Here is a 14,221-nt window from a genome sequence, read left to right on the forward strand (position 1 = left end):
TGCCAATCTTCCCCTTTTTGCTTGAGGAAGACTGCTGCTGAGCTAACGTCTGTGCCAATCTTCCCCTATTTTATATGGGATGCTGCTACACCATGGCTTGCTGAGTGGTGCTAGATCCACACCCAGGAGCCAAACCTGCAAATCCTGGGCCACTGAAGCAGAGTGTACGAACTTAACCACTACACCACTGGATCAGCTCCTCTACCTCTTTATTGATATTTCCATTTTGTTTGTACATTGTTTTCTTGACTTTCTCCACATCTTCCTTTAGTTCTTTGAGCATCTTTACCCCAATTTTTTTAAAGCCTTTGTCTAGTAGATCTGCCATGAGATCTTTCCCAGGAAGCTTCTGTTGACTTATTTTTTTCCTTTGAATGGACCATAATATGACATTCCTGTTTATTTGCATGCCTTGTAATTTTTTGGTGAAAACTGAACATTTGTATGTAGTAATTTGGTAACTCTGGAAATCATATTCTGTTCCTTCCCCAGGGTTTGTCGTTTTCTGTTATCTGTTTTTTAATTGTTGTAGGCTGTCTCTGCACCAAGGATCAGCATAAAGTATACACTTAAGGTCTTCTCAGGTCTTTTCTGAGCCTGTTCCTTTCTTTGGACATACACAGTTACTTTCTAATCTTCCCTGTATATACAGTTGCTTTTGAACGTCTTAGTCTCTAATGTCTGGCTCATAAAAGAGAAAGGAGAAAAACTAAGGGAACGAAAAAAAATGCACTTGCCCTTGAAATTCCCAGGAAGTCACTTTAGACAGAGGATGAGGTGTTTGCAACAATGGAGGGGTTGCAAAAACAATGGTCACCCTCCTCTTCACACCTCTGTGATCAGAGCACAGATCCTCCTGAGGTCTGGAGGACAACGTCTTTTTTGCCCAACCTGGCTCCATAAGCTGTGTGCAAGGTGCTCCAGGAACAAATGTACAGCTGCCTGCTACAGGGCTGGGGGTGAAAGATGGGTAGTTGCTACTCCGCTAAGAGCTGAAATTGACCAAAATTGATTGCAATTTATTGTCCAAGCCTTTCCCTAGAAATTGTAAGCCTTCAATAGACTCCAGAGTTCCAAAATAGTTATATTAGACAAATTCTGCCGGTACAATTGTAGTCTAGGTGAGGAGACAGATTCCTGATGCTTCCTACTTAGCTATCTCTCCCAAAATTATTTATTTTTGTACATTGATCTTGTCAACAATTACCTTTCTAAATCCATTTACTAGTTCTACAATTTTTGAATTAATTCTCTTGGGTTTTTGAAGTAGACAATCACAGTACCCACAAATAATCTAATGTCGCCTCCTTTTAAATATTTATCTCATTTCTTTATCTGGTTTTTCTATTATTTAAAAGTGTTATTGGCAAGCATTCTTGTCTTGCTCTTTCTTGATTTAAATAGACTATATCGCTGGTGCTTCTATGTTAATCATTATGTTTGCTGTTAGTTTTATCTATCGTTATATGATGAAGGTAGCACTTTTACTTTCTTATTTACTGAGATTTTTATCCTAACAATTTGATAAAATATGAGAATATAAAATTTTCTTAATTAACGTTGAAACATTTAACATATTTTCTAAGGCTGAAACATTCTTGTATTCCTGGGAATAACCCACAGTTAGTTTTAATATGCTGAATTTGACCTAGTGGTATTTTTAACTATTTTTACTTTTTTTAAAGCTTAAAAAGTGACTGGCTTGAGGTTTTCATTTTTATATTGTCTTTAACAGGCTTTTATGTCAGTGTTACACCACCTAAAAGGAACTGGGAAGCTTTCCATATTTTTTTGTGCTCTGGAAGATTATTTGTTCTGCATAGGTGTGAACCTATATAATCGGAACTAGGCCTAGCAGCATGTTCTTTAATAATTTTTCTTTCCTCCCTAAGTGTATTCAAGTTTTCCACTTCTTTTCAAACCATATTTTGTCGACTTACATTGTCTTAAAATTATTCTTTTTATTTAGATTTTCAGATTATTTTAGCATAAGATTGGTAAAATTTAATATGATATTCTCTAATAAGTTTTAATCCTCATTCTGTTTATTATCTCTAATTTCTGATATCATAATTTTAAATTTCTTTTTTCCTTGGTTAAAGAATTGCTACAAGGTTGCCAATTTTGTTGATCTTTCAACAAATAATAAATTTTGTTTTTCTGTTTTGTAATTTATCCTAGAAAGCTAATTCCATCTTTCCTTTTACCATTTTATTATTCTCTTTTAAATTTCATAAGAATGCCTATTGCATTTTACTTTCAGTCTTTGGCCCATTTGTTTTCCAATTGGTAAAACCTTGGGTAATATGCTCATCAATGTGCTTTTCCACATACTGTAATCTGGCTCTTGTCCCCACCCCATGACTATAGTTGTTCTCAGTAAGTCATGGATCATCTGTATATTGACAAAGACAACAAACCTGTCCTTGTTTTATTAGAATTCTTCATACTGTATCGGTAATTAACCATGTCCCCCCTTTTGAAACTCTATTCTCTTGGGTTTTCTGATAAAACCCTCTCTTCAGGTTTCTCCTGCTTCTCCAGTCATCCTCCCTCAGCATCCTACCATGGGTGGGTTTCTTTCCTTCTTTTAAATGTCAGTGTTTCCCAAGACTGTGTCTTGGGAGTCCTACTCTTATTAAACATGATTCCTTGTGACCTCATCCAAACTCATGGATTTCACTCTCTTTTATACGCAAAACTCTCTAAATCCAAATGTATAGCTCCCTATCAGATTGACTGCAGAGGGATATCCCACGGGTATCTTCTCTAACTTAGATAATAGCGTCAGCTTTATCCTTCAAATTTTATGCTCTTTCTGTATTCTAAATACTTATGATTAGTATCAAGATTCTCAGGTTGGTACCTAGGAATTATTTTAGACTCCCCCCTCCCTCTCATTTACCCACATTCAATCAGTCACCAAGTTTTGAAGATTTACCTTTACCCCTCAAGAATCTGTCCCTTCATGGCTCTTCCCAGAATCTCTGCCTTAGATGATGCATTTTCATAAAAACTACTTCAATGCTCCCCTAATTTCCTGTCTGCAACCTGGCCTCTCTCCTATCTACATGCCATATCACTTCCCAAGTGACTTTTTTAAATAATTGAAAATTTGTTTGCTGGGGACTCACAGCTTGTGCTCTTGCATATTCTATTCATTTCCTCTACTGAGGATGACCTCTACCCACCCTTTTTTTAACCTATCTAAATACCCTGTGTCCTTCAAAGTTCAATTCTTAAGTCCCCTTCCCTGGAAAGCTCCCTCTCTGCAAAGGAGTATACTTAGATTATATACCTCCTGTTGTGCAGACAAAGCACTCTGGGCACAAGTCTTTCATAAACGTGTGATTCTATAGTAATCACTGATTTATTAGACTCTTTTCCACCAAAGAAAAAGCAACCTGAGCCCAAAAGATCCTGATTGTGTTTGCCCTTGTACTTTATCAGTTAGCATGTGTTTGTTCATGTTCAAAGTCTGTATCATGTATGAATGATTTTAGAAAAATTATGTCTAAATAAGAACTCATATAAGCATATATATAACCAGAATTGTTAGTAAACTTCTGGCACAAACAGAAATACATAAAACAGGAAACAATATAAGATAAATACTCCAGTTCCACAAATTCATGTTGCTTTTCCAAAAGAATCTGAGTCATGAATGTGGGTCAGAAAGCAGACTTCTATTAAGGTTTCTCTGAGCTTAGGAATGTAAAAAGCAACAGGTACTATGGACTGGATTGTGACTGACTGTTTTAGACTATATTACAAAACTTGTACCTAAGATAACCAGGCTCTTAGACAGAGATGGATGATTTGAAAAAAAAAAAAAAGAGCCAGCATGGTACTGTGATGAATCCTTAAAAAACTTGAGTCCTTAATAATGAAACAAAAATAAAGAAGGATCTAATTATTATAAACCCATTCCTTACAGTTCTGCCACAAGACACTTGATTAACTTAAAATATTAGCTCTTATAGGAGTCTCAGTTTTGTTGCTTATTTAGTTTTTGTGGATGGGTTATCTTGTTTGTTTTCTAATTATTCATAGTATATAATTCAAAGGAACATAAATTTCATAAGGACAAAGCTGGACCATCAGAGAGTAAAAACCTAAGAAAGCTGTTTAGAAAAGACATTTAGTAAGAGTTCCAGTCTTCCAATCTGTATGTCATTTTAGCCCTGACCTAAATATAGTAAGCTAGCTTTAATTATAAATTTTGGGTTACAGAAAAATGCTAACTAAAGAAAAATGAAACTAATGTTTGAGATTCTAACTCCAGTTATGACTCAATGATATACTGTTCCAGGAACAGACTATAAACCTAGATCCAGTAAGCCATCTCAAAATGAATTTTGTTGTTCACAGGAAGAACTCAAAAGAACACTGCATGGAATGGGAAAAAACTGTCACCAATATAAAAACAGTAAAACAACATTTTTAAATATGAAAGATTCACAATCACATAGTTTAAGAACTGCATTTTTCAAACATACCTTGTCCATTAATTTACTTGCATGAAGACTCAAGCTATTGAAGAATATTTTTTTGCTTAGCAAATGCATTTCTTCAATTGTAGTCAACAATGTAGTTGCACTATTTCCAACAATGCCACTAAAAGCAAAGAATATTTTAGGTTGCAAAACAGACTAAAATAATTCAGTTCTTTGAGTATAATTCTTTTAAAAAATCCAGATTCAAATAAGTTTTTGTGTAGAATATAACCTGTGAATTAAAAAGAATTAGTCTAGTTTCATATACAAATGACAAGTTTTTTTTTTCCTTTTGAGTCAGGGTATGAAAAAATGAAAACAAACTACTATGTTTTCAATATTTCACAATCTTTTAGAAAAACAGTGGGTTAGAACGGACACTTGTAATATCTAAACTCATATCTCTATTTTTCCTCAATTACAGTAAATGTATGTCTTGATTATCCAAGATCTAATTTTAATTCTAAGAAAGCCATTCCATCAATAGCTCTATCAATAAAGTACTTAAATTTTATTAATACTGAGTTATCCTTTCAATTAAAACTGTTACACCATATCAATAATATACTTAAAGTTTCTCAATTTTTATACAGCTGCCTAATAGCAGTATACTAAGACTAATTATGAAAAATCCCTAATATTTTTAAATAATTATTAGCACATTCTATAATTCTCAACTTGCAATTACAAGGATATTTCTTAGACCCATCCAATGGGGTTTCCCATTTTTGCCAGGATGTAAGACAAGCATGTATATAAAACAATTCCCAATTTTATTCTCCTAATTCATGTACTGAAAGTGATTTTAGAATCCGTTTTAGGGTAAAACGTTTTTGTTGATGTGAAAATATACTGTAATCCAGTGGGAAATCACAATTTTTAAAGGCACAATAACTTCTTACTATACCTAAAAAAATTTAGATTGCTGAAGATAAATATGGTGGCATTAATAAATACCAGTAGATAGTAAACAAAAAGTACAATAAATTTACTGAGAAATGAAATACTACATATGATATATAATAAAAGCAAATACTAATACTATGTATTTCGATACATTCTGAAACTAAAATAAATTGGAATGAATTCATATACAGTTAATGCAGACAAAGCAAATTATCAGTTAAAAAAATACATAAAACAGGGCTGGCCCCGTGGCAGAGTGGTTAGGTTCGCATGCTCCACTGCAGGCGGCCCAGTGTTTCGTTGGTTCGAATCCTGGGCGTGGACATGGCACTGCTCATCAAACCACGCTGAGGCAGCGTCCCACATGCCACAACTAGAAGGACCCACAACGAAAAATATACAACTATGTACTGGGGGGCTCTGGGGAGAAAAAGGAAAAAAAAATAAAATCTTTAAAGAAAAAAAAAAATAAAAAAATAAAAAAAAATACATAAAACAAACAGCAAAGTAAAAGCAAATTCCTAACCAGGTAGCCATAATACTTGTATTTTAAAAAAAGATAAAAGTCATTTCAGTTAAAATATTATAAGCTAAACACCAAAGTAAATTGGACGGAATTCCCACATATGCCTATGGATACAATAAAAATAAGTATGCCTATGAATACATTAAACAATGGAAAAAAACTGAATGGTTACAAATACAAACTGATATTTTAACAAAAAATTTGGAGAGATATCAAGATACATTTACATTCTTTTTTTTTTTTTTAATTTGCAGTTATCAGCTGTATTTTGCAGTTACTCAGACCTAGGATGTACTCCTGTTTACTAAGTACTCACTAGGTATCAGTAACTGGGAGACATACTTGCGGATGCTTTTTGTATTTCACTTCATATTTCTACCCAAGATGCTTACATTGCTATTACTTGATTTTTCAATTTTAAGTATTACACACAAATTCCCTGATACAGAAGATGAGTTAAATTCTCTTATGCAATGCTCCTCCCCCACCACAATCTACTCAAACTTCATCTGTCCCAGGCTTCCTAATACAGTTGTATCAGAGGGTTCTGGTAAATAAATATTCAATGTTTACATTATTACAAGCGTGTAAATACTATGTAGAGCTGGTCAAGCAATCAGAGAATCCAACACAGGGGAATGAGCAGGCTGGTGAGGAAGACAAACCCTAGTGGGACATCCATGCAGCAGGCCTAGAGAGTACCCAGCCTGGGCTGGAGAAGGTGAGTGAGGGCTCCAAGAGGGATGTGGAAGGGAAGAGGGAAGGATGCTGGGAAGGATTACTTGATGTGCTTGACTACATGGTGAGAACACGGAGAGTCCACTTAATAGTTTGGGTCTGAAATAGTGAGAAGGGCATAGGAAAGTAAGCAAGTGCAAACTCCAAGCAATCAGTAACTGCAGAGAGAAAAGGTTTTACAGGAAAGGAAATGTAATAGAAGTATGCCGATTCCCTGTCTCCTGGATTCCACATCTTCCTTTTTCTGTTTACTACTACCTATTGATAGACTCTATCCTCTAGGAGTTTTAATGTATAGGAGGCAAAACTTTTTGAGAACTTGCTTGTCTCCAATTTTTTCCCAACTTCACTGGCTATTCCTTCCAAATTTTCTTTGTGGGTTTCTTCTCTTCTTAACCTCTAAATATTGGATCTTCCCAGGACTCAGTCCTAGGCCACGTTCTTTATCTACCCTCACTTCCTAAGTGATCTTACCTAGTCCTATGGCTCCTAATATCATCTACATGCTGCAAACTACTGAATTTATAGTTTTAGCCCCAATTTCTCTGTTGCCTGTTCATTCAGCATCTCCTTTTGTATGTTTACAGGTACATCACAACTGACATGGCCAAAACTGAACTGAACTCTTCATTACCCACCCACTCCCATCAACCTGTTCCTCTCCAACATCCCCCATTTCAGCAAACGACAATACCGTTCATCTAGCTGTTCAAACCAAAAGCCAAGAATTCATACTTGACTCTTCATATCTCAGCCCATCTAGTCCATATATATGTCCTATTGGCTAAAACATAAAAAATCTCCAGAACCAACTACTTTTCACCACCACCAAGACTACCACCCTAGTCTAACTTATCATTGTTTCTGCTCAGAACCACAAACTGCTTCCTAAAGTCCTTCCTTCTTCCCCTTTTGCCCCATTATACTATATCATATAGTGCTCAGAGTCACCTTATATTATAAATCAGCTCACGTCACTCAAAACTCTCCCACATCTTCCCCAACCCACTCAGTATAAAATCTAAATCCTTGCCACCGCCTACAGTCCTACGTGATCCAGCCTCTGCCTACTTCTCTGATTGCATCTCCCCCTACTCCTTCCAATTCACTCCACTCCAACCACTGGCCTTCCTTTTACTTTTCTAAAATGCAAGTGTTTCTTGGCCTCAGGGCCAGAATGTACCTCTGCCTAGGACACTCTTCTCCCAGATTGTCTCATGCCTAACTCCTTCATGTTATTCAGGTCTCTGTTCAAAATCACCTCCACTGAAAGGCCTTCAAAAACAGTCATATGTATATACATCTACTCATATATGGTCTCTCCCTATACTTTCTACTTCCTTTCTCCTGCTTTAATTTTCCTCAGGATCCTTATCACTCCCTAGAATTATTTTATACTTGTCTGTTTGTCTCCCCCACTGGAATGTAAGTTTAAGCTCTGTTTTGTTCATTGCAGTTTCCTTAGCACCTAAAAGAACAGCATTTATAGTCAACTTTTTAATTGACTAAATGAGGAAATGTGTGAACAAGCAGAAAAAGCACATGCAAAAATGTATCAAAAGATCTTAATTGTCATCCTCAAAATTGTCACTTTCAAAGCACAGAAAAATTAGAATTCTCAGAGCCTAAAAATCTACTATCTCTTTCAGAATCCAAATGATTTTATTCTTAGCATTCCCTACATTAGAAATTGAGTTATCACTATCTTCAAATAATAAATTTCATGCAGTACCATCATGGGCATTACTAAATAGATAACTTAAAAATTACTTTACCACTATCTTTGCATAATACAGCATTAGCTATGAGTTAGCTGCTTTCAGCTGCTCCTGCATTTTCTAAGTATGTATCATTTGCTTATTTTAGGAAGCCTATAACATTACAATTGAAACTAACTTATTGCTTTTGAATCATGGAAAGTAGTGATAATAAATTTATATCTAAAATGTTACAGGACTAACCCAAATCCTATCTCTGATCAGTTTGGTAGCTTGTGGCTTGCTAGTTTTCTTTGAAAATCTACCAGTAGGATTTGAAATCCATCTCTCAGCGGTGAAGTTTTCTGTGGCTAATCGCAGCCACTGGGAGGTAGGTTACATCATCGTCATGGACCTTTGGTTCTTCATGAACTAGTGATCCCTGCACCTCTCCTGGATCTGTTAGTTATAAGAACCCTCTTGGATTTCACAATTGTCCTTCTGTTCCTGATGCTGTCATACTGGATGAAAAGTAATTTTTAAATCATTTTTTAATGGACTAATTATGGAACCCATCAAACATATAGCTTGAGAGGATATTGTTTTAACACAGCTATACATATAACATGGTCTTATAGTAACATTTATAATAAAGCTCAAGTGTATACCATAAACATATATATGCAAAGCAAAAATGAATGCAAACTTTGGAGTCAAAGATTATATTCTAAATAAGACAAGTGGTTCCTAACCAGATAGAGTAGCTTTCATTTAGAGAAGATAAAGCTACGGTTCTGTTTTGTCACTAATAGAAAACTAAATGTTAAAGAAGAACTGATGTTATTTACATCCATAATAAGACATTTCATTTACTGTGGCCTATTCTGAGTACAATATATAGTTGCTTTAGGTGCCATGGATCTCTTTCACTAATGCAGGAGGACTCAAAAAATGCTTACATTATAGACCTATACTGTTGTATGACATGTGTGTGCATAGTCACATTAGAGAAGAAAGGTAAAAGTAAACGACAGATCTCAAAACAGAGCAAGTATGACACGCATATAACAATTCGTGTGGTGTGGAGGTTTTACTAGTTATACTTTAGTCATGCAGATAGTGAAAACAAAAAAACTCTGCCACTGTGTTCTAACTGAAATGAGGTATCACATGGCATTTAACAAGCACATCTGACCACTCCACATACCTGATTGTATGATGGTAAAATTTAAGGAGGTTAGAAATTTTATATAATAGAACTGCCCCAGGTTCAGCAACTATTACTTGTTCAATTCGAACCTATTAAAACATGTGAGAAAAAATTAAACATTTCTTAAAAGTATAACTTTTCTTCATTAATTACATGTTGTATAAACAGCATTAAAAAAAGAGAAAATTTTATTATTGCAGAAATCACAAAATTCCTTCTAAATAAAGAGTTTCTGAATATTGTCATAGGTGACATTACAATAGAAACATTTTAACACAGATATACTCTACAATTGATCAATTACCTATACAATTTAGCTCAAGGGAACTGTTACCAAAATAATCAATATAATGATGAGATCATTTTGGGGTTTTTCACCTGTATATAATGGAATTTAGTTGAGCACTAAATCACAAAGGAGCTGTTAAACCTCTAAAAACAGTTCTCAGTGGAAAGGTACTGTTCTTTCAGCAAATATTAGAAAAAAATGAAAGAATTCTTATCTTTAAACTATTATACCAAGTTTCTTTTTATATTAATTAGAGAATAGGAAAGCAGAAAATCTTAAATTAGCGCCAACGTTATTTGTTTAATTATAAGACTACCATGGCAATTTCAGATCTAATTTGCTCTGTCTCAAGATTAACTACTAAGAATCTTTTCTAATCAAATTCCATCCCTCATTGATTACTCTTACTTTATATTCCCTAGTTAATGAATACAATCTAAACCACACTGCTATGTGCTTACTTACATATTACATTATATCTATTCTTAAGCTGCTGCTTAAATTGTGTCATCTTGTTTCCTAACTAGATTCTAAACAGACATTATGTTTTCCACTTCTTTTACATCTCTGCAGCATCTGGTAGAACAGCAAATACACAATAGATGTTTAATAAACGCTTTTGATAGTTGAAGTTTCTCTGTACTTAGATTTTGGAATATGTCATAATACCAACAAATGTGATCTGCTAAATTGAGAGTTTATAAATGTATGTATATGAGCATACAAAAACGTTTTGGATTATAGAAATTAATTGACCTTTACATTAACATGTTTATGAAACTGATACATCTTTTGGCATAAAGACTAGCTAACACAATATTATAAATCATGAATGGTATTTGAATTTAAAAACCATAAATTTTCATATTACAATTTCTTTATAGGTCCAAGGCCTCAATAGCTATTTAAATTGTATATTATATCAATAAAAGTGATATTTTCTGAATTTTAACATAATTATTAGGACACAAATATATAAAGGATATTAATTGTAGACAGATAGCTCTTCCCTAGTAGATTTATAACACCATCTCGGCCATCTGGCAACCTGCCTTTCAGAATTTTCAGGCATCACAAAAATACCCTTCAGCACAGTACAACTACATGTATACAATGATCTCATATTTAAGAATATTTTTACTGACCTATACATTTGTATATTCAAACATTTAACAGTATTTATCTCTGTGGTGGATATTGAGGGGTATTTTCTTGTTTTATTTTTTCCTACGATAAACATATATTTAAAAAAAAGAAAAAGAAAAGAAAATACTCTTCATTTCAACTCCCTTAAAGAAGGTGAGAAAGGAGAGGAGAGAGGAAAAGAAGAGAGGAAAAAGAAGGAAGGGAGGCAGGAAGGAAGATTAAAAAAAAAAATAACTTTCACCTCTTTTTACACGCACAATAATTTTGAGGAAAAGTAGCCTTCTTTTAGCTACAATGAAAATAGCAGACAAAGGGTGGAAAATCAGATTTCTGTATGAGACACCAGGACCAGCTGGTTTGTCACACTCTGTCTTATGAGGGTTATATAAGAGGCCAACCATTGTCAGCAAAAGCCAACAGTCACAGGAAAAACCACAGCAGGTAAGAGAAACAAAAATAAAAAGGTAAAAGGGTAAAAGAGACTAAAGAAAACTAAGCACTTAGTAGCCCTCTCAGTTATCGGATTAACTCTCGTGGTATCACAATGCTTGTGATAAATGCACTGATAAATACAATAACCCTTATTTTACTTAAATAATGGCCCCAAATTGCAAGAACAGTGATGCTGGCAATTTGGATATGCCAAAGAGAAACTGTAAAGTGCTTCCTTTAAGTGAAAAACGTGAAAGTTCTCAACTTAGTAAGAAAAAAAAAAAACTTGTATATTGAGGTTGCTAAGATTTATGGTAACTTTTATTAAAGTATATTGTTATAACTATTCTATTTTATCATTGTTGCTGTTAATCTCTTATTGTGCCTAATTTATAAATTAAGCTTTATCATAGGTATGTATGTATAGGCAAAAAACATAGTACATGCAGGGTTCGGTACTATCTGCAGTTTCAGGCATGCACCGGGGTTCCTGGAAGGCATCCTCCATGGATAAGGGGGGACTACTGTACCCTTTCCACAATATAAGTAATTTTATCTTTATGAAATTTTAGTTTTAAAGTACAGATTTTTAAAACTGGAAATAACTTCAGAGATCATATCCTAATGCATATACTTACAAATATATAGTCCATTGCCCATGAAGTTTTACTTTATTAACACAAAGAAAAAGTTAAATTCAGAGCACAGTAAAACAAATATATAGTTTTGCAATATCTCCCATTACCATTACAACCTTTTTTCTTTATGCTTCTAAAAATCAAAATCTTCCCTGCCCTAAAAAGTACATTCCTACAAAGAAAAAAGATTGAAGGACAGAAATTTAGCCAAAACACTCAATATCTTATGCCATTATGAAAAAAGTTTAGCTGCTTATCACTTAGGAGGAAAAAAAGTTATATCAATGGAATGTAAAAGCAGATAGATCACTAAAAATAGAATTCCAAATTATAATTGCAAAAACAATATTAAAGCAAGTTTTTTTCTTAGCTAACAACTAGATCACTGAGAAAATTAGATACTCAAATGAGGTAATACAGAAAGAAAACTCTTAAAATAATGTGACACTGTCTGTGAGTCCATAAAGGAAGGGAAGAGTTGTGGGTCCTATCATCCATCACTACCAAGCCAACCTGATGTGTAATTACTATGAATACCTGTTACATTGTCTGGAATATGCAATAAATATTACTATCATATGGAAAGATTTAAGGTTTCTGTCACTTCAGAAACTAAAGGGATTTTTCTTCACTTTACAATAAAAAGGTTTTTGCTTGCTTACTAATTTTCTTTATCTTTTGAAACCTTATGTTAAAATTTCCCAGGGAGTCACAGTAATGTCCCACAATTGTTGTAAACACCTTTCCATACATTTAAGGAAGACGAAACGAGAATTCTAAATACATTTTAAAACAAAAGCAGACTTCAGTATATAATTTCTTTATATAAGCAATGGGTGTTATTTTTAACATAATTAACATTTTTTACTCAGACCAGGACAGGAAACTCTAAGGTCTACTCCAACTCTCAGATCTAGAATTAGAATTTATACAATTTACTAAAAAAAAAAAAAGAAAAGCTCTAATCAGGAACATAATGGAGAGGGGGAGAAATACAATTTATTCACCAAAGTGAATAGGAGTTTCATTTAACTACATGTCATTATAAAAAAGTATGAAAAATGCAGAAAAAGCAAATTTTGTTCTGCCTGTTCTTGTCTTTTTAATAACTGCTATTACACAAAACAAATGATATTATATGAATATAAATGTCTGAAAATCAAACTATGGAAGGTAAATTTTTCATTTGGGAGAAATAAGTAAAATAATTTCGAAATAGTTTGCTATTTATTAGCTGAATACGTAACTGGGCCCTAAGATGATCAAGTTATAGCACTAACTAAATTTGTAAATATAATCAATTGTCACAAGACATGTCACCTGAGATTTCCTTGCCTGGGACAAAATACCAAAGAAAATCTTAGATACAGAAAAAATTTAGTTTTAATATTTAGTTCTTGGTAAGAAAAAAATCATAAAACTTCTGGATTTCAATTTCTATATAATAAACTGAAGTCAGTTAAGAAGGAAAAGTAAACCAAAAATTGCAAAATGTTCTAGAAACATTAATAAGGAAAAATAACATCTGTTGCAGGCCTAGTAGATACAAGGTACTATGTACTTCATCTACACAGTTTTCTCATTTAATCCTTACAACAACCCTCAATGGCAGGTATTTTTATATACAGGTTCAACGTGAGGAAATTAACACACAGAAGAGTTAGGCAATTGGAACAAGTGAACACAATTAAGTGGCAAAGTAGGGGTTCTAACCCAAGTTGGACTTTAAATTCTGTTCCTTGTACTATAAATAGTATTGATAATAACATTTATACATATTATTATTTTATCCTTGGATTTACCATTATTTATTGTTATGATAAACCAAAATTTTTCTATGCTTTAAGTAATAAAGTAAATGGAATATGTTCTGAGTAAATCTCTGTTAAGAGTTCAAAGATTAGCTATTTCAATTTAATAGTCTTTTGCTCAACTGATTAACATAAATTACTATGGGAAACACAATATGAAAAAAAGTCAATATATGCAAAATAAGAATTTTCTTTCTTAGAAAATTGACTGATTATTTTAAAATGTACTTTATCACCCTATGTTAATCTGTTAATTTGACGAAATTACAGCTTGAATTCAAGCTGTTATCAGTTTCTTTAAACTCATAAGAATAAGGCAATAATTTACCCAC

At 33.5% G+C, this 14,221-nt stretch overlaps 1 protein-coding gene across 1 annotated transcript in view; it reads right to left on the bottom strand.

Annotated features, from left to right (window-relative positions):
* The window catches only part of COG6 (component of oligomeric golgi complex 6), an 83,266-nt gene that overhangs the window by 38,323 nt on the left and 30,722 nt on the right, over positions 1–14,221 (bottom strand). Inside the window, exons 12-13 of the mRNA XM_014732056.3 lie at positions 9,571–9,662; positions 4,500–4,617 (exon numbers count right to left, since the gene is read on the bottom strand). Of these exons, the coding sequence (XP_014587542.2) occupies positions 4,500–4,617; positions 9,571–9,662 (210 nt within the window). The remainder of the gene's footprint in view (positions 1–4,499; positions 4,618–9,570; positions 9,663–14,221) is intronic.

This window comes from Equus caballus, chromosome 17 (genome assembly GCF_041296265.1).
Source record: "Equus caballus isolate H_3958 breed thoroughbred chromosome 17, TB-T2T, whole genome shotgun sequence".
NCBI classification, from domain to species: Eukaryota; Metazoa; Chordata; class Mammalia; order Perissodactyla; family Equidae; genus Equus; species Equus caballus.